Here is a 24,094-nt window from a genome sequence, read left to right on the forward strand (position 1 = left end):
ACCCGGGGCGTGCACCATTGGTTCGTTTGCATCCGGAACTTTCAATTTGAGCGAAAGACAGTGACAATCGAGCCGTCCACGCGAATGAGGCATTTCCCGCTACAGATATGCGGATCAAACGTAGACGCATCGATGTCGGCGCCGCCAAGGACAAGACGTGAGATATGGGCCTATGTATGCGGCGCAGAGGGCAATGCGCGTCGACTGAGTTTGTCGCCGCCGCTGCGCAGCGACTTCCCACGCCGGAGACGACGTCAGGCGGAGGGCGCCTCGCGCACACTTACGCACACACAGGCGAGCCGATACACATATCGTCGTCTCCGATAAGCGGACGTGCGTGACGAGTTCACCGCTGGATCGACGGTGGCCCTGCGGCCTGCTGTCGCTTCTTCTCCTTCTGCGGGTCGCGGAAGCAAGCCCGCCCTGACCCTGTGGACGAGTGCCTTGCTGTGATCAAGCCTTCTCACGCCGAGGTCGGCGCCGTCGCTGAACAATAACTGCTGCGTCCCTCGAGCGGACAAGACGCTCGAAGCCCTGAACCGGCCCCCGCCGGCGGAAATGTGAGTATATTCTCCTTTTCTGATGTTTCGAAAACACCTGCCCTCACCAGAGCGTCAGGTTGTCTCGTTGTGTACTTTGTTTTTGTCTTTCAGTAGCAGCGTCTGTAAGAATCCGTAACATAAGTTTTACATAGGTTTTATATAGCGGGGCTCTAGACGTTTATATTGCTCTGCAGGCCCCACACAAGATGCAAACTAGGCAGATAAAAATGCAAGACCGACAAGCCAGACACAGTAATATTTCCAGCACTAATGGACTACAACAAATCAATTAGTCGAATGATTCCATGAATCCTTAAATAAAACTAGTAACCCAACAATAATATCAGAAGGCGGAGCCGTACCGTCTAAGACGGATGACTTCGAGATCTGTCGTCTCCTATTTTTCCACTGGAGAAGCTGAAGGGGTGCCTGGGCATTTGGTGTCCTGGGATAAAAAAAAGAGCAAAAATGAAGGAACTAATTCAAACAATTCCTCATGAAACAGCGATTGTCAATTTTTTTTCTGTACTGAACGAAATTCTGTCTCATCTGATTTGGCATCGCTCCTTGTATGCGAATGCTAGGTCGGAGTTTGTCGCGTACCACTACGGTGCCTCTGAATGAAACTCTCTGACGCCACGTAAATTCAATTACCCAGGGCTGAAAGCGGCAGTTTCGTGTAGCCCAATTTTTCAGAGGATTACGCAGCTCTCTTACCAGTATGTCCCAAAAAAGACCATTAAATATGCCGTGGGCACGTTTGTAACGTCTGGCGCGCACGTTTCGACACAGACCACATGTGCGGAGTTGGTGGTTATTCCCATTGTACCTCGCGGAAAACACACATGAAAGGAGCGGTCAACTGAGGGTGCGTATGTCACAGTTGACGGTGTTCTGCGCGTGGGTCTCTCGCCAAGGGGTTCGCATTTTCCCAGTTCGCCTCTGTCGTAAGACGTGCGAAGCGAAATTGTGCGCTCCCCCTTCTGATGGAAAAGAGAGAGCGAGAACGGGCACAATAGGTTGCATTGTTGCTTGGACAATTCCTAATATATACACAGCCCACTCTAAATAGTCTGTCATTAGCGAATTAGTGCGCACAGCCAGATATTTGATTGCCTCTCCCTTTCCCCACCTCCGGCGAGACCTGTGCCCTCTGACGAGAGGCAAAACATCTCCATGTAAATATATGCTCAATAAACACTTCCTCACTCTCTGAGGCCCCAAAGCTTACTCTTCTGAAGTCCGGGCATTTCCACGGGATTACTGTTGAGGACGATGCCTCTCTTTCATTCTAACAAAAATGCAAGTCAAATTTTGCGCGTTCTCAATAGCCGCTTTCAGAGAAGCCTTCCGGCCGTTTCACCCTTGCAGAGCCCACAGAGCCAAGAGGCTGTACAGTGCGACCGACAAAAAGCACATAGCCACGCGGTATCCAAGCACGCGCCGATGATGAGTGATGATAATTAGAATCCACAGCGGCGTCACGTCTAGGGCAACGCGCGCGTAGCTTCGAACGCGCCTGTGCGTCGCAGTCGAACGGGTCACGGCCACAGCTTTCCTCGACGTCCGTTGTTTTGTGTCAGCCAGCCTCTTTTCCCGGCCCACTTATCGCGCGAGCGGTGCTAAGCACGCGGCGTGGTTCCCTCGGCGCGTCTCGCTATGTACTTCTCTACCCCACACGATTCTTGTCGCTGTGCAGTGCGGATATTGCGGAGGCGTTGGGAAGTACGTAGCTATTGCAAAGCCCAATGATTTAAAGCGACGCTTTATACAGCTAGTATTCCGTGAATTTTTCATGCGCGCCAACAAGAAACAGCCGATGCTCCGCGTCTCTTTGAAGCGCGAGGCTCACGCCGCCACCATTATTTAAGTCGCACGCCGTTCAAAAACGGGAGCTCCCCACCCGAGCTCCTGACCACCACTATAGGGCTCAAGATTACCTGGCGCGCCTTCCTCACTTAAAGGACACTCGCTAGGACTGAACCTCGTCAGAAATAAAAGTTCTCTCTCTCTCTCTCTCTCTCTCTCTCTCTCTCTCTCTCTCTCTCTCTCTCTCTCTCTCTCTCTCTCTCTCTCTCTCTCTCTCTCTCTCTCTCTCTCTCTCTCTCCATATCTCTCTCTCTCCATATCTCTCTCCATGATTTGAACCTCAAGCTTATACCACTCGTACGCCTCATCATTGTCTACGCTCGCACCGCTCTCTTCCATGGCAAGCGCTTGCGTGTCTAGTATCCTCCGGCTCCTTGGCGTGGTGGTCCCGCCGTCAATACAATTACGTTGCCGCTCTCCATTTTAAATTTCTCCTCTCTTCTGTCATAGCAATGGAGAGGCCTTGTATATTCCGGAATTCAAGCTTCGCTGGTCATATACCTTCCCGGAGGGGAATGGCTCACCAGTATTTCTTTTCCTAACTCCATCTGCACAGCATTGGCTAAATCTCTCCCGCGAAAAAATGCGAGGTGAACACGAGCGGCGGTCATTTAAGTCTAAATCGTTTATCTATTTTTAGCATGCTACAAAATAAGTAGCCGGCGCAACTAATCTGCAACATAAGGAAGATGTGAACTGATTTTGGCGCGAAAGCTAGAGCTAAATATTTGGCAAACTGATCTTTTTTCAGGCGGTGTGCGTACGTGGTGTGCTTATGGTGAAAGGTGCCTCTGTCGCGGCGAAGTTCATTCATAAAAATCTCGTCCTCATTTCCAAAAAGGAAAGGAGCGTAGAAAAATGTATGCGGGACACCGCATTTAGTTGCGAAAGAACAAGTTCAAAAAACTCCGCTCACGGAAACATGCATGCCTAACTATTCAGAGCAGATGATGCGTTCTGTGTTTGCGAGCCTCGCACGGCGAGCAAACGCGATTTTGAAAATTCAGAAGCCAGTGTTAAGGACACGATGATGACCATCCCCCTTTGTTTAAAGGAATAATCTTGCACAACCACAGCCATCTTGTTTTCTAATGAAATGTCCAATGACCGATACGAGCACCTAGGTCCAGCTTTTTAATTTTAATCCGAAACTGTATACCATTTACTTGTTCATTATAAATAGACAAGTCTATTATATTTGCAAAAGAAACCGGCATTTAGTTCCTTCATTGTTCTTCAACAAGGCGCTTTATCGAGAATGACATCCCTCTGCCGCAAATTTCCTTTTTAAAGCGAAGCTTTAATGTCCTCACTGATGCCGCTGTACGCCAGTACGCCATGCAGGAAAACCAACCTTTTCTGACGATGACGATGAATGATCGTGGGTGAAGGAAAAGAAAAAAAAACGCTTCCCGTGGCCGAAATTGAAGCTGTGTCCCTCGCGTTATGAAGCCGGCGTCTATCCGATTGCTCCATTTCGACATGCTTGAAGCGAACGCCAAGCAGCAGGTACCAATTCACGCCGTACACCCGAACCCAAACGTTGGGCCTACGGAGTGCACTTCCGAGAGTTGTTGTTCATAAACTTTATTGGCACAGAAGAGGAAAAAAGAAAAAAAGACCCCCAAGTCCGGGGTCCTGAAAGAAAATATTAAAGCCGTTCCCTCAATGTGAAAACTGTCGGAAGTGCAGAGCAGTAAATTGCCATAATGGCTTGTAGCGCCGTTATCCGCCCACAGCTACCACCTAATGCAATTCAAATTTCCCGCCTTCGCAGTTATCGCGCGCCCCCTGCCTGAAACTGCGCCAGTGGGAGTTCTCCTCTTTTTGTGCTTACTTTTCCTCCCGCACGTGCCGGCGTTGCAATGCCACTTTTTTTTCGCTTACTATCGTAAAAACCAACCTAACGAGCGATCCTAACTAAATGAACGCGGGCGCTGCCGGTTAGTTAAGTATATTTTGCCTAAAATGCACCTACAGTTTTATTTGCGCTAAACAACGGGAGATGTGACAAGCGCCAGCGGTTCACGAGTTTCGAACGCTTATGGCTATAAACCCCTTGTCTTTCGAATACTCTGGGTTACGCCGCGACGACAGCCGCTACGACGGAACACCGTGTGGCTCCACTTGGGTCCAGCGAGCGAGTTACGTCGACAAGGCGAGCCCCTAAAGTATTCTGCACTTAAAAAATTTATATATATAGATGGGAGAACCTGACGAACGTGAGCCACCAAAGCTCGTCACCAAGCCGCTCGACCCGTTCCCTCCGGTGGCTCGAGCCAGTCTTGGAGATAGGCGGGAGCGGGTGTAAGGGATTTAAGATGACTCGAGAGTGATGGTTGTGAAGCATAACAGCCCCAAAGAACATGCGGCGTATTGGGAAAGCCAAAACACTTCGACCAGCGTGCAGGGCTGCGGTGGTGTTCTAATCAATGCAGTATGTGTGTTGTTGGAAGTATGTCCGTTTGCTCTTGCCGGATAAGACAAGCATCTGCCCAGGGTAATAGGTGAAAGGGAGACGGAACAGTTCGCCTATCCCTGACTAACTTGTACAGTCTGGCGTCGATGTAGACGGGCTTGTCGCGCCTGAGTGGGTGGGTGGAAAGGGACTGGCATGGCGTCTCCGAGTCTCCCGGTTGGGACGGAGCACGGGACAGCTGATGCGCCAGCTCGTTGCCCGAGGCGCCTGCGTGACCAGGAACCCAGTCCAGCACGTAGCTAGTACCAGTGCATTTGGCCGGATGAGTGTGGAGTGTACGCATCATATTGATGGGAAGCAACTGCTCCTGGAACAAGCGGTAGCATCTTGACTGTCACTGAGGGTCATGTGGTTACCAGGGGAGGCAAAGGTCAAGGTTGCGTCAGTGATTGCTTGAGCCTCGAGAGCAGGGAGGAAGGAACGCCGACTATCTTCTCTACAAGGACGGGTGTGTCGGAGGAACAACTAATGTGACCCCGCGTCCGTCTTTGGGGGAGAAGGCGGCATCTGTGTACATCACTGTTGCCAGATCACCATAGCGGTAGCAAAGTGTGCATATTTGAGCTCGACGGCGTCCTGGATGTGAGGTTGCGGATACGTTGATTAGAATGGTAGGAACTCTTCTGCGAGGGAAGGGATAGCAAGAGGGGTACGTCGTTGTAATGTCTGGTAAGGAAGATACCTCGTAATGAAGTGAGCATAGGAGAAGGCGGCCATGCCAAGTAAGCTCGAGACGAGTATGTTGTGCTGCCAGATGAAGATCAACGTGATCTGACAGTGACGCGAACGGCTGAGCAGCCTCCAACTTAGCGAGGGGGTATATCTAGGTACTCCTATAGCCAGACTGGTGGCATGCTGGAGGAGCTGCTCAAGCTGGGATCGCTGCGATGACGTTAATTTTACGTATGACAGGGCGTAAAGAATGCGAGTATATATTAGAAAGTTCACAACTCGTGTAATATCGTATTCTAGTAGACCTTGGCGACTTAGGGTCAGCCGGCCGATTATGTGAGTGAGTTGGGTAATTTCAGCCTTACATCGATTGAGCGACTGTGAGGCCTTCCCATAATCCTGCAGGTCGAAGCCGAGGATGCGCAGTCAGGCCTTACGTGGAAGAGGGGTGGCATCAATCGTGGGTTCTACTTGACAACGTTGGTCGTTAGCTTTAGCCCGCAAACGCTCGTCAGTGACCACCAGATACTCAGACTTCTGCGGAAATAGTGTGAGACCTGCGCTTGACCCGAAAGAGTGGACAGCATCAATGACAGCCTGAAGTGTGTCGGAAAGTTCAGCTGGGCTGCGGGTAGAATACCACAGGGTTATGTCGTCGGCGTACAGTCCAAAGGAGAGATTATGAATGAAATGAAGCAGACGAGGCATGGGGAGAAGTGCTAAATTGAAAAGAGTAGGAGAAAGGACAGATCCCTGAGGAACGCCCGTGGTAGGAGTCCAGGGGTTTGGCGGTGGTCCTCTGACACCAGAGAGTGAAGTCGTGTGGTCATAAAATTATGAATGCAGTTGTACAGTCGGGAGCTAGGCCTAAGTATCCGGATTTGGTCAAGAATGACAGAGTGAGAAACTGCATCAAACGCCTTTTGGAAGTCTAGACTCACGATTGGTCTTTGTTGGTATGCACTCGGATATGCGTACACATCGTGTTGAATTTGCAGCATTGTATCCTGTGTCGACCTGTGAGCGCGGAACCCAGTAATAGTCCAGTCAAAGAATTGGCTATGTACGAGAAGCCAAGTGAGACGATGTAGGACCATACGCTCCATAAGTTTTCCAACACAGGGATTAAGGTAAACTAGGCGTATGACTGTCAACGAAAGTAATTTGCCTGGTTTGGGTATGGGGCGGATGTTAGCAGTCTTCCACTCAAAGGGGATAGAACCTGTTCACCATGCTTCATTGATAAAATTTAGAAGAATTTCTAGAGCGGAGTCCGGAAGTTTCCTTAAGTGGGAGTATGTAATCATGTCCGGTCCTGGTGTTGTGTGTCCTTTGCAATCGATGAGTGCTGCACGCAGTTCAGCAAATGCAAATTCTGCGTCAATACGTTCTTGAGTGGTACAAGTGACAGGAGGTAGGGGAGGAGGCAAAAAAGGAAAAGGAAAGAAGTTTGCCAGCTAAATCAGCCAAGATAAGGCCTGTCTGCAGCCGCAACGATGTTATGTGCGTGGAACGTCGTGGCTGTCCAGACATGGAACAGATTAGTTGCCAAATTCGAGTTGTATGCAGTGTTCCACTAAGAGAGTCCCAGAAGGACAGCCAGTTGGATGTTCTGAGTGCACGCATATTCTAGAGCCTCAATTGTGAGGGCATCAATGCGTCCTTTGAGGGAGCGATTGCGCTTATTCCGCTTCCATCGGCGCATAAGCGCATGACGCTAATCCCAAAGGCGTAAACAGCCGGACGTGTGTCGGAGAGGGCGGAGAGAGCAATAAGCTTGGTGTGGTGTCTAGAGGCGTCACGCATTGAAGAATTCCAGGTACTTAAAGGAGCCATGAAGAGAAAACACAAGTTTGGTTCATTCAAAAGATTGTCTCGTTAGAATCATACTGACACCACTTTTAACGTAAACTTCGCTCAAATAAGCTACATAATTAGGAAAAACGGGAATGGTCATGCGACCCACCAGCTCATTTCCCGCAACAGAACCTGTGATGTCACATGGGCTAAGCTCTGCGATTGGCGGAGGCTGGCAGAAGCAGACGCAAATTAGGTAGAGCTTACAAACTAGACGAACGAGCGATTTGCGCTTAAATTTAGGGCACATTCTTTACAAAGCAATAAGAATGATGGGACCAACAGTGGAAGTTACGAAAGCACATGTAAACATAGAAGTACTGATGCGTTCTGCTGTTCGTACTGCGCACAGCATGCTTTGGTTTAGCTGCACAGCACTACGGGGCTTGGGGTTGTCTCAGACGACACTGGCCGATTGACGCAAGCAACGGTGTCTTACGTGACCCCATTTGTCGAGCGAGCACTGTTTCAGGGAACGAATATTTTCTCACAGAACAAAAACAAGCCAGGTTTAAATGCGGGCAAAAACAAACCATACGCTTGCCACGGTATGGTGGCGCCATCTAGGTTACGGAACGTAAAGAAACGCGGGAACAAACCAACACCGCTGTACAGGGTGGAGACAACCTTTGAACGGTCCCGTGCCGCCGCAATTGGGCCAACGGGCTCAACGCGTTATTCTTTTCGTTTCCCACGAGACCTAGCAACGCGAAACAGACAATATGATTCAAACTTCTTCAGTAAACCGCGTTGCGGCGATAATTTTAGCGCGGATTTGACACAATGACTTGCTTCGGCGGCGAGCGAGCAACCGAACATGGCGGCGCCAGCGTTACGTGTCTCTACCCTGTACGGCGGATGCGTGAATGAAGGTACTCTAGGCTGCAGAGCGGTCGGTTCCCGTGATGTCACTTGGGACCACGAAAACGCACGATTGAGCGGGTAAATCAAAATTTTAACCTAAATTGTTTAATTTCTCAGTGAATAAAGCACCGTTTGTATCCGGACAAGCGCTGGGGGCACTATAAAACACGAAATCTTTCGAATAAAACCAACTTGCATTTTCTCTTCATGGCTCCTTTAAATCAGATATCGCAGCCGTATCGATTGAGTCCCGGAAACCACTTCAATTAGTGAGGCGGGCACTTCGCGGTGACGGAATTGAAGCACTATTCAAGGGTACAGTTGTGTGAATAATCTGATTATCACTGCCTAGAGAATTATCTTGGATTTCACATATAGCCCAAGGTAGGCCTATCGCCCAAGTGAGATCGGGAACCGTATGTCTTTGGCAACTATTGCCTTGTCGTGCGGGACTGGTTAGCTCATTAGGCAGGGAAAATCGGAGTTGCTGAGTGGCCCGCATTAAGAGTTGCCCTGATGGTGAGGTGTAGGTGTGGAGCCCAGTGCCGGATTAGGAAACTTCGGGGCCCGGAGTTACTGCGCGTCTTTGGGGGCCCTAATGATGATGATGATTATGGTGATGACGATGATGATGATAATGATTCCTCTTTAATATGCGAAAATTTTCGAAGCCTATGTTATGCTCTTTGATCAGTGATAAATTATACATAATTTTATGCTTTCCGGAAACTCATCTCTTGGCTTTATGTCTAGTATTATATAACGGATTTTATCAGGCGTCAAAGTTAGTATGGTTTGATTGCCGGTCCATCACAGATTCACAATTAATCGAAGCGCTGTGTCGGCCTGCACACGCCATGGCATACAGAAAAGTATTTTCTTACAAGAAGCATATTTTATTAAGCCCGTAAGGTTTTAGTTTTATTGAAAAGTTCTCCACTGCGCAGGCAGCTGTCACTCACAGACATCTGCCAAACAGTTGGCCGCCACGGCTTACGGGCGAAAAACCTGCAGGTTACCCGCGCAGACGAGAGAGCACGCGGCGGTTAGAACACGCGCCGCCTTTGAAGGAGGTTTTGGGGGGGCACAGAAGTGTCGCGCAACGCAACTTTCCTATCGCAGCACGATTAGCACAAAGACGATAATCAGGAAAAAAAATGTCGCTTTTTGGGCTGGGGAGCGGTCGGCTTCGTGCGTGGGTTTGCGCATGGCCGTCGAACTTTCAGCGGCGAGGAACTCATGTTGCGCAGCTGTGATGGTCTTGCTAGTCGGCAAGCCGTTACACATTTACGGGCCCCTTTTGGGTTGGAGAGCGACAGGTGAGCACGAGAGATGGCATCAGACAACAGTTTAATAGGAATACAATGTCTCTGCTCACCCCCGCGCTGCTGCTCCCGTCGGTGCCGCGCAACAGTTCCAGCAGTCAGTAGCACGGTGGAAGAAGTCTATTCTTCTACCGTGGTCAGTAGTTCGTTTTCGATCGGTCGGGTCGTTGTTCGGTCGTAACTGGCAGTGGAAACACGCCGAAGCTTCTCGTCTAGATTCGGGGTCTACGACGGAGGCGGGTATGGGTGGACCTCTCGTTTTCGAGTCCTCAACACGTCTGCCGCGTCCACTGTTTCTCCCGCGCTCCTTCGGGGGTTCCTCCCCTCCGGCCGCCGCGCCCATGCGGGAACAGAACTGCGGGCCGCCCTTTGGTCCGCGCCGCGCTTCCGGCGGCTCATTCCAAAGCGAAAAGCGCCCACGGGCACAAGCAGCTTACCGTCCCCGAGTCGTGGCGCAGGTCCGTTTTTAAAACGGCATCGAAAGGGCCGCACGCAGGATGCGTTTTTAAGTGGACACAGCTTTCGTCATCCCGAAAGGAAACAGACGTTGTCGTTGCTTTGTTTGGCGTCCGCCTAGGTCTGCTGATTCCCCAGCTCGAAGGGAGCCGCTAGGGTTGGGCTGGCCCGGCGGCCATTGCGTCACGGAGTGGCGCCTAGAGAATTACGCTACGAATGGTGTGCGCAGACGTATAGCTTCCGCAACGCTTGTTGCTCAGACAGCCTGCAGAGGCTACAGCACAAAGGCGCGGGCTGAAGCCGAACGACCCCGCTAGTGGCCTACTCCGAACCATTGAACATTTAAATAACCATGCGCTGACCATTCAGCGAGAAATATCGAATCGATGTCAATCACGCTTATGCGGTTCAACTAATCCACTAGCTTTATTGAACGGGTCGTCATCGCAATGAACTTCCTTGTCAAGCGCAATACATTGAAATTTCTGGCAGAAATTGTGTATGAGCTCGTAGGGCAGTGCTTAAAGGGACACTGAAGTGATATGTAAACATTGCGGGATCACTAGCGCAAATTGTAGTCCGGAGTCCCCAGGCCATGTTTCGACCACTCTGGGCGCGTTTACGCGATTTTATTTAGTAGAAAAATTAATTCGAAAATGCTGTTTTCCTCTCTTTACGCTCGCCCATTTTCTGTGGCGTTTTCGTGTGACGTCGGGAGGAGCCGAGCTCGCAATTGGCTGCGCTACTGCACGGCTCCCCGGCCTTCAGACATTGTCAGTCGGCCCAGCGTTTCGTCCGCCGGCCGCTGACGTTCGCTCAATTGAAACGAAGCCAGGACACGTTTGTGAATGGAAGAATGTGCCTTTCTTTACTTGGTTAGTTTGTACACTGGATCTAGCTCCAAGTCAATGTCGCTTCACACAAGCGCTGCACAAGCGCACATGCGGCGCTTCGCTGACTGGTACGCCAGTAGGAAAATATAAGGCCTCTTGAAGGCGGGAGAAGAGTCAGCGAAGTCAATATAGGTACTAAGGAAATAAAATCAACTGATATTTTTACCGTACAGCGTAAAACTAGGGTGCAGGAAGCCCTTTTTTGCGCTGGGCGAACAAGCACAGCGGCCAGCAGCACGACTGCGCATCTGCGAACGCTTTTCCGTCTAAGAAATGCAATTGCTAGACGGGAGATATTGTGGAACTTGGGGGATGCTTACTGCACGAGCGCAAAACAACAAATAGTCACCTAAGCTGCTTGGAATGCTAAAACTAGATAAAAGTGTAAACTGGTTACACATTATATACCTTATATTTCCACTAACGGCAGCGTGCGCCCGTGGCCGAATTGTTAGGAGCTCTAGATATGTCAGCGCAACTGTTTTGCAAGTCGCAAGTTCGAATCCCCGCGGGTGCGTGCTTTTTTTTATATTAACTTTTTCGTTTTCCGCCGATGTTTTCTATACTGAGTTCACCTTTTTTTGGGCCGCAACGTTCATTGCTCCACGAACTAGTTCACAGAACGCGCGCAGGCTGGCACTGGCGCGCTAGCGAGTTCTCGTTGGTGTGCTGTTGCCATAAGCACCGACTGTTTGCGGGCAGTGGGCACAGGCCAGAATCAACAGACCCTTGGCCTGGTGCGAACACGCTTTTTACGATACAGGCATGAGTGAGGCAAGCTCCAAATATGGGGAAAAGCGCATGGCATTTGAGCGTCTGCAGGGACGCGGAGGGCGTTCATGCACTGCGTAGGCCTCGGCTAGTGAATGCTACGATTCCAAGCCGTCCTGGGAGGCTTATGTTATGCATTTTACAGCCGACAACATGGCAGAAGCGCGGTACGATGATTACTGAGATATTGAGAATGCCCATCCAACAACGCCATTGATTGTGTTTTACAGAACCGAAACCGAAACCGAAACTTGCTTGATTGCTAACCTTGGGCATCGTCCAATCACGGTGCTCCCTCCTCCCAACGTCACAGCCGTAGTTGGTGCGGCCGCCGCAAACCGCGCATGGTAGTTTTTCTTCTTTCGCGCTTTGTAAAATAATTACCGATTTGTCAACCGGATAAACGACGAAAAGTGTGCTAATTGAGCCAGTCTACGCAGTGCAAGCAAAAACGGGAGCTTGACCAATTCACTTTAGTGTCCCTTTCAGTTGTCAATAATTACATATAACGTCCCTGAGGTTTAAACAATTTACAATGTTCTTCAGACATTATTCCGTTATTCCCATGTCTGACCCTTTCTTATACCAAAACGTCGGCGCACTTAGATGTCCGTGTATCGAAAAGACTACCGAAACGACCTGTGCCGAAAAAGACCGGAGCCGAGCTCGGGGCCTGTTATATGCGGCTTCTTAGGCCCGGTCAAGCTGTGTGCCCACGACTTTTGGTCCAATACGTCTTCTCATAAACCTCGGGAAAACAAGGAAGAGGAGTATGAATAACTAAATTAAATTGAAATGGACTCGAAGGTTGTCAACCATAACGTGAGGGCACCTCCCCCTCCTCCCCACCTGTCACGAGTTAGCCAGCTTTGGTGTGAAGGTGAGGTTAAACTCCTACCTTCAACTTTCAACGCGGGCAGCGAGCACACTCAAGACATTTTTTTTCCATATGATCGAGCGGGGCCCCTGACAGCTGGGGGCCTCAGGGGCCTCAGCTTCCGAGTTCGCTTTCTCTTCTTCAGCTCAGCCAAGTGCGACGGAGTAAACCACCACACCAGCCACAGCAGCAGAAGTGGTGGAGCGTAACACTTACCCCGTCGCAGACGAAGCCCTTTGGACAAATCATTGTGCGGTACGGGAGTTGCAGCGTTGAAGACACGCCACAACTTGTGTCGTCTTCGAGGATCGACCACTCGTGGTTAGCCGTGGCAGCACGTAATTAAAATCTACCACATGTTTAAAGGAGTACTGGCATAAAATTTTAAAGCTCAGATAACTATGTCAAAAGCTTCCTTTGTGTACATGGAGATACCCCCTCGGAAGTTTAAATCGTAACCGTTGAGTAGAAGATATTTTAAATCAATTTTAGTCCTTGCGCGCACGAAAAAGTTCATCCGCGCCATCGAGCAAGCTCATGACGTCGTCTGCGCTTCGACCCAAACGGCCGACGTCAGGGCTCCCGTGACGTACTGAGGCGGCCGCGGTGCTGTTGGCGCGACTGCTCCGTCTTGTGCATAACGCCACAGTTTTTGTGACTGACGTCACGTGAGCTGTGAGTCATTGAGTGAAAGAACTTTATTGAGGGTCCGGCGATGACGCGAGCTCGTCGCGCACAAGGCTAGTCCCACGTCGGGACCGGCAGGTCTAGCCCACAGGTCCGGTCGCGGGCATGCCGGACTGCCAGGATTTGCTTGTCTAGAGTCCCCCTCCTCCTTGCTGAACTTGGGGTATGCGGACCCGCACTCCCAGAGCATGTGAGCTAGAGTAGAGGTCTGTCCGCAGGACAGGCAGGCTCGTCGCGATATACGTCGGGCTAAACTTTGTGCAGAACTGCCAGACAAGGATATATGTGCCGCTCTGTAATAGTCTGAAGGAAACGGCTTGCGCCCTATTCAACTTGGGGTGAGGGGGTGGAAAGACCCTTGTAGACATGTAGAAGAATTTTGTGACCACGTTATAAGCAGGGAGCATCCCTGTGGCCGTAAGGGGGAGGCGAGTCAGCTCTCCTTACAGAGGAAGCGCGGTCAGTGAGGTCGCGCGCAGCCCCGTGAGCACACTCATTGAGGTTCGGGGGAGCAGCCGCGACAGATCCTACATGAGCGGGAAACCAGTCAATTGTATGATGCGTGAAAGCATCTGGACTCCAAACGCTAAGAAGGAGAGCAGCTTGCTCAGCAATGCGGCCATTATGAAAAGCCCTGACTGCCGTTTTGGAATCACCGTAGATCTGTCCCACGAACGTCTAGCAGGGCGAGGGCGATGGTGACTTGCTCGGCGATTTGGGGGTCTGAAGTGCGAATGGAAGCTGTTAGAAATCTTGCCGCTGGAGTCGACCACAGCGACGGCACAGGTTTTCCCATTGCTGTACTCTGCGGCGTCAACGAAGCTTGCTCTAATGTTTTTTTGCTTGATCTGTTTGAGGATTGCTACTGCTCTCGCCTTGCGACTGCCCTCGTTGTTGACAGGATGTACGTTTCGGGGCACGGGGGCCACTAGGAACTTCTCTCGAATGCACCTAGGGATCGGGGTACTGCTCCTCGAGGATCCTTAAGAAGGGGAACCTAGCTCTTCGCGGATGCGTTTCCCTGCTGCTGTGGTGTTCAAGCGAGCGAGTTGCGCGCGTTCTTGGGCTTCGGCAATCCCCTCGGCGGTGTTGTGTACCCCCATCTTGAGGAGATCCTGTGTATGAGTCCCGATGGGTAATCCGAGAGCCCTTTTGACTGTTTTACGGATGAGAGCGTTGAGCTTGTTTCGTTCCGCTCTGAGCCAGTTGTGCATAGAAATCGTGTACGTGAAGTGGCACAGAACAAAGGCATTGACCAGCTTGAGGAGATTGTCCTCCCTCATGCCTCGGTGTCGGTTTGCAATTCCGTGAACGAGGTGGAAAGCGTTTTCCGTCTTTGCGATGGTGTTGCGGAGAGCCGTTCCATTCCCGCCATTGAATTCGACAAACATGCCCAGGACCCGAATGACGTCTACCCTGGGTATCAGCCCCCCCCCTCCCCCGTCACCGGTGCGAAGAGTGATGTTACTTTCGGAGACTGGCTTCCAGTCTTTAGGTCTGCCTCCCTTCTCTTTTCTGTAAAGCAGAAGCTCCGACTTCGCGGGGGAGCACCGAAGTCCGGTGGGGCGGAGGTACTGCTCGGTCACATCGATCGCCTCCTGCATAGCTTCTTCAACTCTTCCCTCGCAGCCGCCGGAGCACCAAATGGTGATGTCGTCGGCGTAGATGGTATGCTTGACGCCCTCGACTCGTGACAACCTCTCTGAAAGACCAATCATACAGATGTTAAACAGCATGGGGGAGATTACGGTGCCCTAAGGAGTTCCCCGTCCTCTGAGGGGCACATCGTCGGAGCGGAAGTCTCCAATGCGAAGCTTGGCCTTCCGGTCCGTTAGAAAAGAGATAACGTACCTGTGGAATCTGGAACCGAGACCCAGGTTTGAAATTGTTTTGACGATGAAGGTGTGGAGCACGTTATCGAAAGCCTTGTCGAGGTCCAGGCCGAGCAGAGCCTTTACGTCCCTGGAACGGCCATCCACGATCTGATGCCTGATAGGTTTCATGGCATCCTGCGTCGAGAGTCCGACTCGGAAGCCAATCATGTTGAACGGGTAAACCCCGTTGTCTATTAAGGACGACATGCACCATTACCTTGCCGACGCAAGACGTTAGAGAAATCGGCCTGAGGTTCTCGATGTTCGGGGCCTTGCCGGGTTTGGGGATGAGCACCGTGCAGGCCATTTTCCATTCTGCAGGAACAACGCCATTCTTCCAGACCTCGTTGATCTTGTTGGTCAGAAAGGCAAACGATGGGGCGTCAAGGTTTCGCAGCATTCTGCTAGTGACCCCATCGGGACCCGGCGCAGACTTGCGATTGAGCGCGAAGATTGCCTGTCTGACCTCGGCAACGGAGAAGTCTTCGTCCAGTACGGGGCGAGGAGGGCCTCGGTAGTCCGGGAGTTGTGTAACCACATCCCCGTCGTGTCGGATGGGCAGGTACATCTGAAGGAGTTTGGAGATGAGTTCGTCGACCGTGTGAGTCCTTGTGGCCTCGTGAAGGGCCCGGGCCAATGTGTGCTTCTGGTTTGACTTGGGGCCGCTTACGTCGACAAGGTGCTTCAGCATGCCGCAGGACTTGCCGTTACGTATCTGTCCGTCGATGGATTTTTTGCGAGCGCCACGCACAAGCCTGGACGACGCTGCATGGGAGGGGTCCAGTGCTTATTGCTCGGTAATGCGCGTGGGGTTTAGAAAACTGTTTCAAGAAAAATAGACGACCCCCCACTGTTTCCCTTTTGCTTTCCTTGGTGTTTTTGTTTTCTTTTTCTAAATTCTGTTCCTCAGTTATCTACACCTACAATATTCAAATGATTAAATGCGGTACTTCCGCAAGTTATGCATTTGTGTGCAAATGTAGGGAGTTACGTGGTCCCGGTTGTGGGGCGTTGCACGGGCGTCACACGGTCCCGGCTGTGGGGGTACTCGGTAAAGAATGCTGCGCATTAAAAATCGGCGTTGGGGTCGGCGTCTGTACGAGCGGAACGGCTCCTAGACCCGGCTCCTAGACCACACGTGTTCCAAGCAGGCTCTTTCACTCGGCAGTAACGAAAGCTTGTCGGCCACGTCAGTACACCGCAGATGAAGTTAGGGAGGAGCAAATAATCCTTTCTCCTGCGTTTCACCATGCATGTGCATGACTGCAGGTATCTGCGGCTGCCTTATCACGGTCGTGATGTGCAAGAAGGGCTGTTGTCCGGTTCTTCTGCATCCGAGTTTATTTGATTTTCCCCTTAAGAGGTGCGATGGATATCGATGCTCCCACGCGTCGACGCCGTTATCGCCAACTGCGGAAACTATTTGCGCAAGCACACGCCTGCGAAGCGCGTTCTTTGCACGTTCCCACGCGATTTGCAGTTGCCCGTCGAGTAGCCGATTCTTTCCCGGATCTTTTGGGCAGCGGCAGCACTGGGGGGCTGTTTGCGTAAGGTACTCAGCATCCGAAATCGATTCGGAACAACGGTTTCATCCTTCGCTCGCAAATAGTAAAAGGATGAAACTGTTTTAGGTGCGAAATACCTTAGTACCGCAAAGTGTCCGTCTGCGTCCGTGCGCATAGCATTTGCAATCGCAAAAAATCACACAGGCACCGGCAGGATTCGAGCCTGTGTATGGTAGACCAGGCAAAGTTAGTGTGAGTCGTCTTACCAATTAGGCCACGACCGTGAGTTCGTACTCGAGAGTCAAACTGCTTGCGCCCTCTTTTGTAACATGGCGGAGTACCTTAGGACCTCCCAATGTCCGTCCGCGTCCATCAGTGCGCGCACCACCATAAAACGAAAATCAAGCGAAATTCGATGTGAGCCGTGAGTTGCAGTTTCATTTAGGGAAGAATCAAGGTGCAACTCTCGGCTCAAATCGAATGACGGTCGGGTCGCAAATCGGATGCCAATCGGAGCGCAAGTTGGATGTCGTTTCGAGTCCCCGTACTCCGCACCCTCGCCATCATCCACGGAGTGGAGATGCTGCCATTTTTTTTTTCAAGGTCGTTCGGGCAATAACAATGGGACTTTTTAACAGTGGAGCTGTTTACGACAAGCGTTATCCGTCAGTCGCACCGAAAAACCTCGAAGCCTCAAGAAAAAAATATGGTTAGGGAGGCCCCGGGAATCTAACCAAGGACTTTTACGCCGTGAAACCGGCAACCCAACCACTGGGCCACACCTACAGCCCGAGGGGTGTACGGTGTCAGCAGCGGCGGTGAACAATAACATGAGCAGCCAATTGGAAAGAAAAAAAGTTTGTGTTTGTACGCAGTGCGCAACACCCACACGGAAAAAAGGCTAGATAGGCATTTTCACAAGCATTTCAGCCAAATGGGTGGTTCATCTGGAAGTGCAAAAATATAAATAAACCTAACAAGGAATTTAGGCGCCAATAGAAGAGACCTACACAAAACTTCTAGGCGACACATATAAGGGGCAGGATAACACTTCAAAAGCAAAGCGATAAATTCCCCATCCAAAAGGGAGTAAGACAGGGAGACACTATCAAGCCAAAACTATTCACAGCATGTCTGGAGGGGGTATTCAGAAAGCTATTCAGAAAACGGGGAATATTTGAGTCATTTGAGGATTCCGGACGACATTGTATGCATTGCTGAGACAGCTAACCCCTGCAAAAAATGTCCCAGGAAATACAATCAGAAAGCACGGTCGTAGGGCTAAAAATAAATATGAATAAATCTAAAATAATGAGGAATATATTGCAACAATATGGAAAGTTGGGCGAGTTGGCACGTATTCATGATGGAAAGTAACAGCGCAATAAACGACGAGGGACACAGAAGAAATTCAGAAGACAGGCGCTGACTCGCAACTAGTATTTTATTGGAAAGGAACACAAATTTATAGCCGACACGTACAATCTGATGTGGTGAAAATCAACAAATATTGAAACCTCTGATAAAACCGCGTAAAGGCCTGATAACCGCTCACAGCTAGAGTTAGGTGGCATCTAAAAAAGCTTTTTCCTCCTCGTGCAGCGTCAGAGAAGGCTAGCTTACACAACCGGTTCGCCTCTTGTTGACATGATACGCTGCAACTTCTCGTGCCTGCTGGTCTTTATGTGTGGACAAAATGTCGCATTCATCAATACCCGGCTTGCAGCCCCGTGCTCGGCAGTGCGCTGATAAGTGGGGGGACGTGTCCTTTGTTGGATTATTTTTTAAGTGTTCGCGCAGGCGCGTGTTGACACATCTACCTGGTTGCCCAATGTACACTTTTCCGCAAACGAGTCGCATTCTCAGCCCCACTCAGGCCTAGCCGTGTTTGCCCGGCCATACAGATAAAGATCGATAACAAACCGAGAAAATCAAAACGAGGCTGCAGCATCAACCACGACGATAAGTTTGTGCCCTGTCGTACGGGTGTTGTGTACCGGTTGCCCATCAATTGTGCAAAAGTGTATATTGGGCAATGTACTGCACGCTGTGGTAGTTAGACTGTACGCGACAGCTATAGTAGTCGCGTACAGTCTAACTACCACAGCGTACAGGCCGAATTTACGCTACAGGCCACGACAAGAACGCGCGTCTACCCTGTGTACCGTGATTTACGAAATTCGGCGGGAACGGCTTGTGCCGTAAGGAGAGAGAGAGAGAGAGAGAGAGAGAGAGAGAGAGAGAGTAGCGGATATAGGCGAAGGCCAGCGGCGACTTCGGTAGCCCTGCGTACCAGGGCCTCCTGAATCTCCTGGCTGCTGGAGATTTGAGGGAAGGGGTCGTTAGGGCAAGCATGGAGTGCTCCATAGTGGCGCGTTGGCCGCATTGGGTGTAGTTGCAAGACGCGAATGAGGAGCGGTGGCTGTGGTATAGACGAGCTCTGCATAGGAAAGAGTCCGTTTGCAAGAGTCGCCAGTAACGGGTTTGGTGAGGCGTGAAACCTCAGCAGTCATTCAGGCATTACGGAACCAGGGGCTAGATGAGCATTATGTAAGAATACTAGAGGATATCTACAATGGGTCCACAGCTACCATCATCCTCCATAACGAAAGCAGTAAAATGCCCACAATTAAGAAGGTCGTCAGACAAGGAGACACAATCTCTCCAATGCTATTTACAGCATGCTTGCAAGAAGTATTCAGAACGTTCGATTGGGAACAGGTGGGAGTAAGGGTTAATGGAGAATACCTCAGTTACCTCAGCTTTGCTGATGACATTGCCTTGTTAAGTAACTCGAGGGACGAATTGCAAAGCATGCTTTCCGAACTGGGCAGAGTAGAACCGTGGGCCTGAAAATTATTATGCAGAAAACAAAAGTAATGATCAATAACCTCGGGACAGCACAGCGGTTTGAGTAAGGTGGCGAGGCAGTGGAAGTGGTAAGCGAATATATCTACTTAGGCCAAGTTGTGACCCCGGATCCCAATCATGAGGCAGAGATAATTAGAAAGATAAGAATGGGGTGGAGTGCATACAGCAGATATTCTCAGATAATGACTGGCGGCCTACCATTGTCCCTGAAGGAGAAAGTGCATGACAGCGGCATATTACCGGTACTCACCTACGGGGCAGAAACTTGGGGGCTCACTAAGAGGGTTGAACTTAAATTGAGAACAACTCAGCGGGCAATGGAACGGAAGATGATAGGTGTAATATTAAGGGACAAGAAGAGAGCGGAGTGGGTGAGGGAAAAAACGCGTGTTAAGGACATATTAGTAGAATATAAGAAGAAGACATGGACGTGGGCAGGGCATGTAATGCGAAGGCAAGATAACCGTTGGTCATTAAGGGTAACAGAGTGGATCCCTAGAGAAGGCAAGCGTAGCAGGGGGCGGCAGAAAGTTGTATGGGCAGATGAGATCAATAAGTTTGAAGGGATAAATTGGTCACAGTTAGCGCAGGACCGGGGCAGTTGGAGATTAATGGGAGAGGCCTTTACCCTGCAGTGGGCGTAGATAGGCTGGTGATGATGATGATGATGATGATGATGATGATGATGAGGGAGGAATGGGTTGGGGGTTACGACGAGATAGTCGGTAGTGCTCCATGATTTCATTGAACTTGATTAGACGATCTCTGGAGAAGCGCGCCTCTCGTCCGGGGACAATGCTTACACCAGCCCAGAGTGTGATATCGCGGGCAATGTCATGGGCAAGTTCGTTTCCCGGCAGGCCAGTGTGAGTCGGGGCCCAAACCAAACTCCACCATCTTTGGAGGTGGGTTACTCTGGATGTTACGGAGGGCTTCAGAAGAGATGGTCCCCCGTGCAATATGCAGCAGCAGGACCAGTTTAAAATCAGTGACGATTTTGGGCCGTGATGGTCGCTGTGTGGGGGCCAGTGCAATAGCCGCTTACTCTGCAGTCGCGCGGGAGGTAGTAAAGATCGCGAGAGTGCTGAGGGAGGTGCCAGAGAAGTTCCACGTGATCGAAGGAGCGTAGGCGTTGCGATGGCGGTATTCGGACGCATCGCAGTACACCACCTCAGGCCAGTTCGCCAGTTGCCGGTCGAAGGCACGTGTACGGGCTTGGCGGCGCGCCTAATTGTACACGGGGTGCATGTGTGGGGGAGAAGTCTTATGAAGATCTTTTCCCGATTTTCAAGAATTGGTATGGCCCTTTTATCTTGTTGGGGCAGCGACGTGCGTTGCAGTACATGCTACGAAACACACACGCCAAGTTGAAAATCCGTCAAAACGCAAGAAAGAGGAGAAGAAGAGCCGAAAGATACAGGAACGACCGACGTAAAGTATTTCATCCGGCTCTGAATTCTCCGTTGTGTTCAATGTATGTTTGCGCAGTCTGATGATGATGATTATGACGACGAGAACACGAAGAAGAAGAAGAAGAAGAAGAAGAACGTTTAACCACATTTAAAAAAAGAATGTGTGCAAATGATATACGGCGCCCACTGCCCAGCCAGATTTGTTATTTGCACTTGTTTGCAATTTCTGTACAGCTTTCTGTGAATCGTGCAATACAGGATACGCATGTTTATCTCAACAACTGAAGGAGCTATCTAGGTGGGCGCACTTCACTTTCTTCCATGATTGTCAGCGCAAGAGCCTTTGTTGTTGCAGAAAGTTGTAGGGTGCCCAAAAATACGCTCGCATGTGTCATCCTATATAAAGCTTTCCGGTTGGTTTCGTATACAGCTGATAAGGTCGCTTACTCCCCACCAGCGAAGACAAAAGGATTAAAACGCAGTGAAGAGCCGAGCGCCTATGCGGTTATGGCATGGTTCCCTACTCGATGCGTCGCTTCAGTGTGCCTGCATTGCGTTAAATGCATGGGAAAAGTCCCATGCCAGGGCACCCCTGACGGTGCCCAGCACTACCTCAACCACTATGATTCGGCAAACTCTGAGCGCTCATCAGAACACGTGCACAGTCGAGGAACACCGACCGAAACCCCACCTTGAACTCTTGCAGCAGCGGGCCCAGCGCAAACGGGCTCTGCTTCATGAAACCGCTCGTGTGGAAGTGGCGGAACACGTTTCCAACGTCTTACCGTGAATGCCAGAAGACTCTAGAAGCGTCTAGAGTCTTCTCGACCCCCATCCCCCCGAGATGACTCGAGAAGACCAAAATTACTGGGCGGCCATCAGACTCCTCGCCTTGTGTGAGGACGCGTAGGCTGCAGACGCACGGCTCACACGCAGCGGGCGCGTTCTCCATCTTGTCAGCCTCCGCGGTCATCTACGTCAGCCGAGAGAATCGTGCACATTGCCGAGGCGGATGTAGGCGAAGTCACATGAGGCTTCTTAGCAGCGACGTGGAAAGGAACCGGGGACGCTCTGGCGCAGTCTACACGCGCGTAGATCTTTACGGCCTTCGCGCCATACTCGTCGCTGGTGATGCAAGAATACAAGCGTCAAGTTCGCCCTCCGAAATGCGCTGCCTTCATTTCGTTGTAATTGCAGTTGACGAAGCACAAATGCGTACGAATATCGATTGTCGGCGTACACGGATATCCTGTAGTAATTTGGAAGCATTAATGATCGTCAGGCTTAACCGCCTTTTGCCTCGGTCCCCTCTTTTCTATGAAAAGAAAATAAACTTCACTTCACTTCACGTCACTTCAAATTAAACTTCATGATCTTCACGTCACATCAAAGGACCGTTGCCGGACGTCCTTGCATTACCCTTGGTTCTAGTCCACTCTTTACATGTGACAGTGTGACATTTCTTGGCGTAGAACTTGACAAGAACTTAAAATTCAATAACCATATCGCATCAATAGCAAGAAAAACAGCTTACGGTATTAGAGTGCCCTATAAAGTTCGTTCCTTTTTTAGTGAACGCATCCTTATCTCACTTTACTACGCATTCTTACGCAGACACATAGCATACGGCATATCATCTTGGGGAAATACATATAAAACTCATTTATCTCCACTACAACATATTCAAAATCAAGATATTCGAATTATAACCTTTAGCCACTTCCAATCGAACGCCGTTTCTTTGCTTCGTGCTCATAATATGTTGTCGATTTCAGAACTTGTTAAGTACTCCCATGGCCTATTAGTTTATAATTTCATTAATGGGAACCTCCCCCTTCAGTTAATTAGTACTCACCAATTTCCTTGTGGTAACTCCACTCTATTTTCTTTAAACATGAACTATTTATTGCCAAAAGAAGTAACAACGAACTACGGAAAGTTTTCAACTAACTTTTCGGCTATACACTTTTGGAATACGCTGCCACTCTCTATCAAAACATGCCATACTGTGTACACATTTAAAAATAATTTGCGGGCGTTCTTATCCCAACCTGAATAATGTGACTTGGTTGTACCATGTTTAGTTTTATTTCTTTATTCTGTGCATTTCCAATATGATTCGTGCTTATGATGTTCTTGCCCATACACCGTTTTCTATCTTGCTGATATTATTTTTTCCCTTGCATTGCTACTATGTTTCTTGCTTATTATGTTCTTTCATATCTACAGTTTCTTATCTTGGTGATATTTGTTTTTTTTTTTTTTTCTTTTTTTCCATGGATTGTTAAAACGTTTCTTGCTGATCATGCTCTTGCATATATATCGTAATTTATCTTGCTGATATTATTTTGCGTTTCATTGATTGATATATTTGTGCTTATAACGTGTGTTTCCGTCTGCTTAATGAATAACAGGAGGTCCCCCATACAGTCTCTGACTCTGGGACCTCCTTCTGAAATCTTGTATAGTACACATTCTTACTGTAACACAAAATGAAATAAATTCAAATTCAATGGTTGAATTGTAGCTACACCCCTTGGGATCTCATATCTCACACATTCACGGCGGCGGCGCAGCTTCTACGTGGTACAGGGGGCGGCTAAGACAGGTCTGCATTCAAAGGAATCCCGTTCACATGATGCATCTCCTCACGGCTCCTGTTCACGGGCTCATATCGGCAGAAAAATGCAACCATCGAACGAAAGCTCGTCGACAACTGATTCCTTGAGTGTAAAGAAACCTGTGGATATACCATCAAGTCAGTGAGTGAATTTTCAATTATCGACTGACAAAGTATAGAAGCGGTGACCGCCACGATAAGCCTATACCCAGGAGTACGGCAAACGCCATTTTGTACCGTGCTCCTTAGGTAATCCTAACCGAGGTTAGTGTTAGCGTTCTGCTGTTCCGGCCTACGACCCAGACGTGGACTGTGACGTGGAAGACCCCGATAGCACGGACAAGACATACCAGGAAGACGCAGCCCTCTAGAAAAGCGACTGGGTAGAACAACGAAGAAGACGGAACAAGGAGAAAAAGGCAAAATCTATCAACCCCGACGTCGGAAGCCCCGAGCGAACATCATGTCGGCATCCAGGCCACGAGTTAACCAACAGAAAAGACTCCCTCCCCTCCCACGG

The 24,094-nt window shown here is 49.9% G+C and overlaps 1 protein-coding gene across 1 annotated transcript in view; it reads left to right on the forward strand.

The window, feature by feature from the left end:
• The first annotated feature begins 229 nt into the window (after positions 1 to 229).
• Positions 230 to 24,094, forward strand: part of LOC144168667 (neprilysin-1-like) — a 77,983-nt gene continuing 54,118 nt past the window's right edge. The window contains exon 1 of the mRNA XM_077697609.1: positions 230 to 560. Coding sequence (XP_077553735.1) covers positions 559 to 560 — 2 coding nt within the window. The 5' untranslated portion in view covers positions 230 to 558. The remainder of the gene's footprint in view (positions 561 to 24,094) is intronic.

Source organism: Haemaphysalis longicornis, unplaced genomic scaffold (genome assembly GCF_048455015.1).
Source record: "Haemaphysalis longicornis isolate Haplotype H1 unplaced genomic scaffold, Haemaphysalis longicornis Haplotype H1 scaffold_2, whole genome shotgun sequence".
Lineage (NCBI taxonomy): Eukaryota > Metazoa > Arthropoda > Arachnida > Ixodida > Ixodidae > Haemaphysalis > Haemaphysalis longicornis.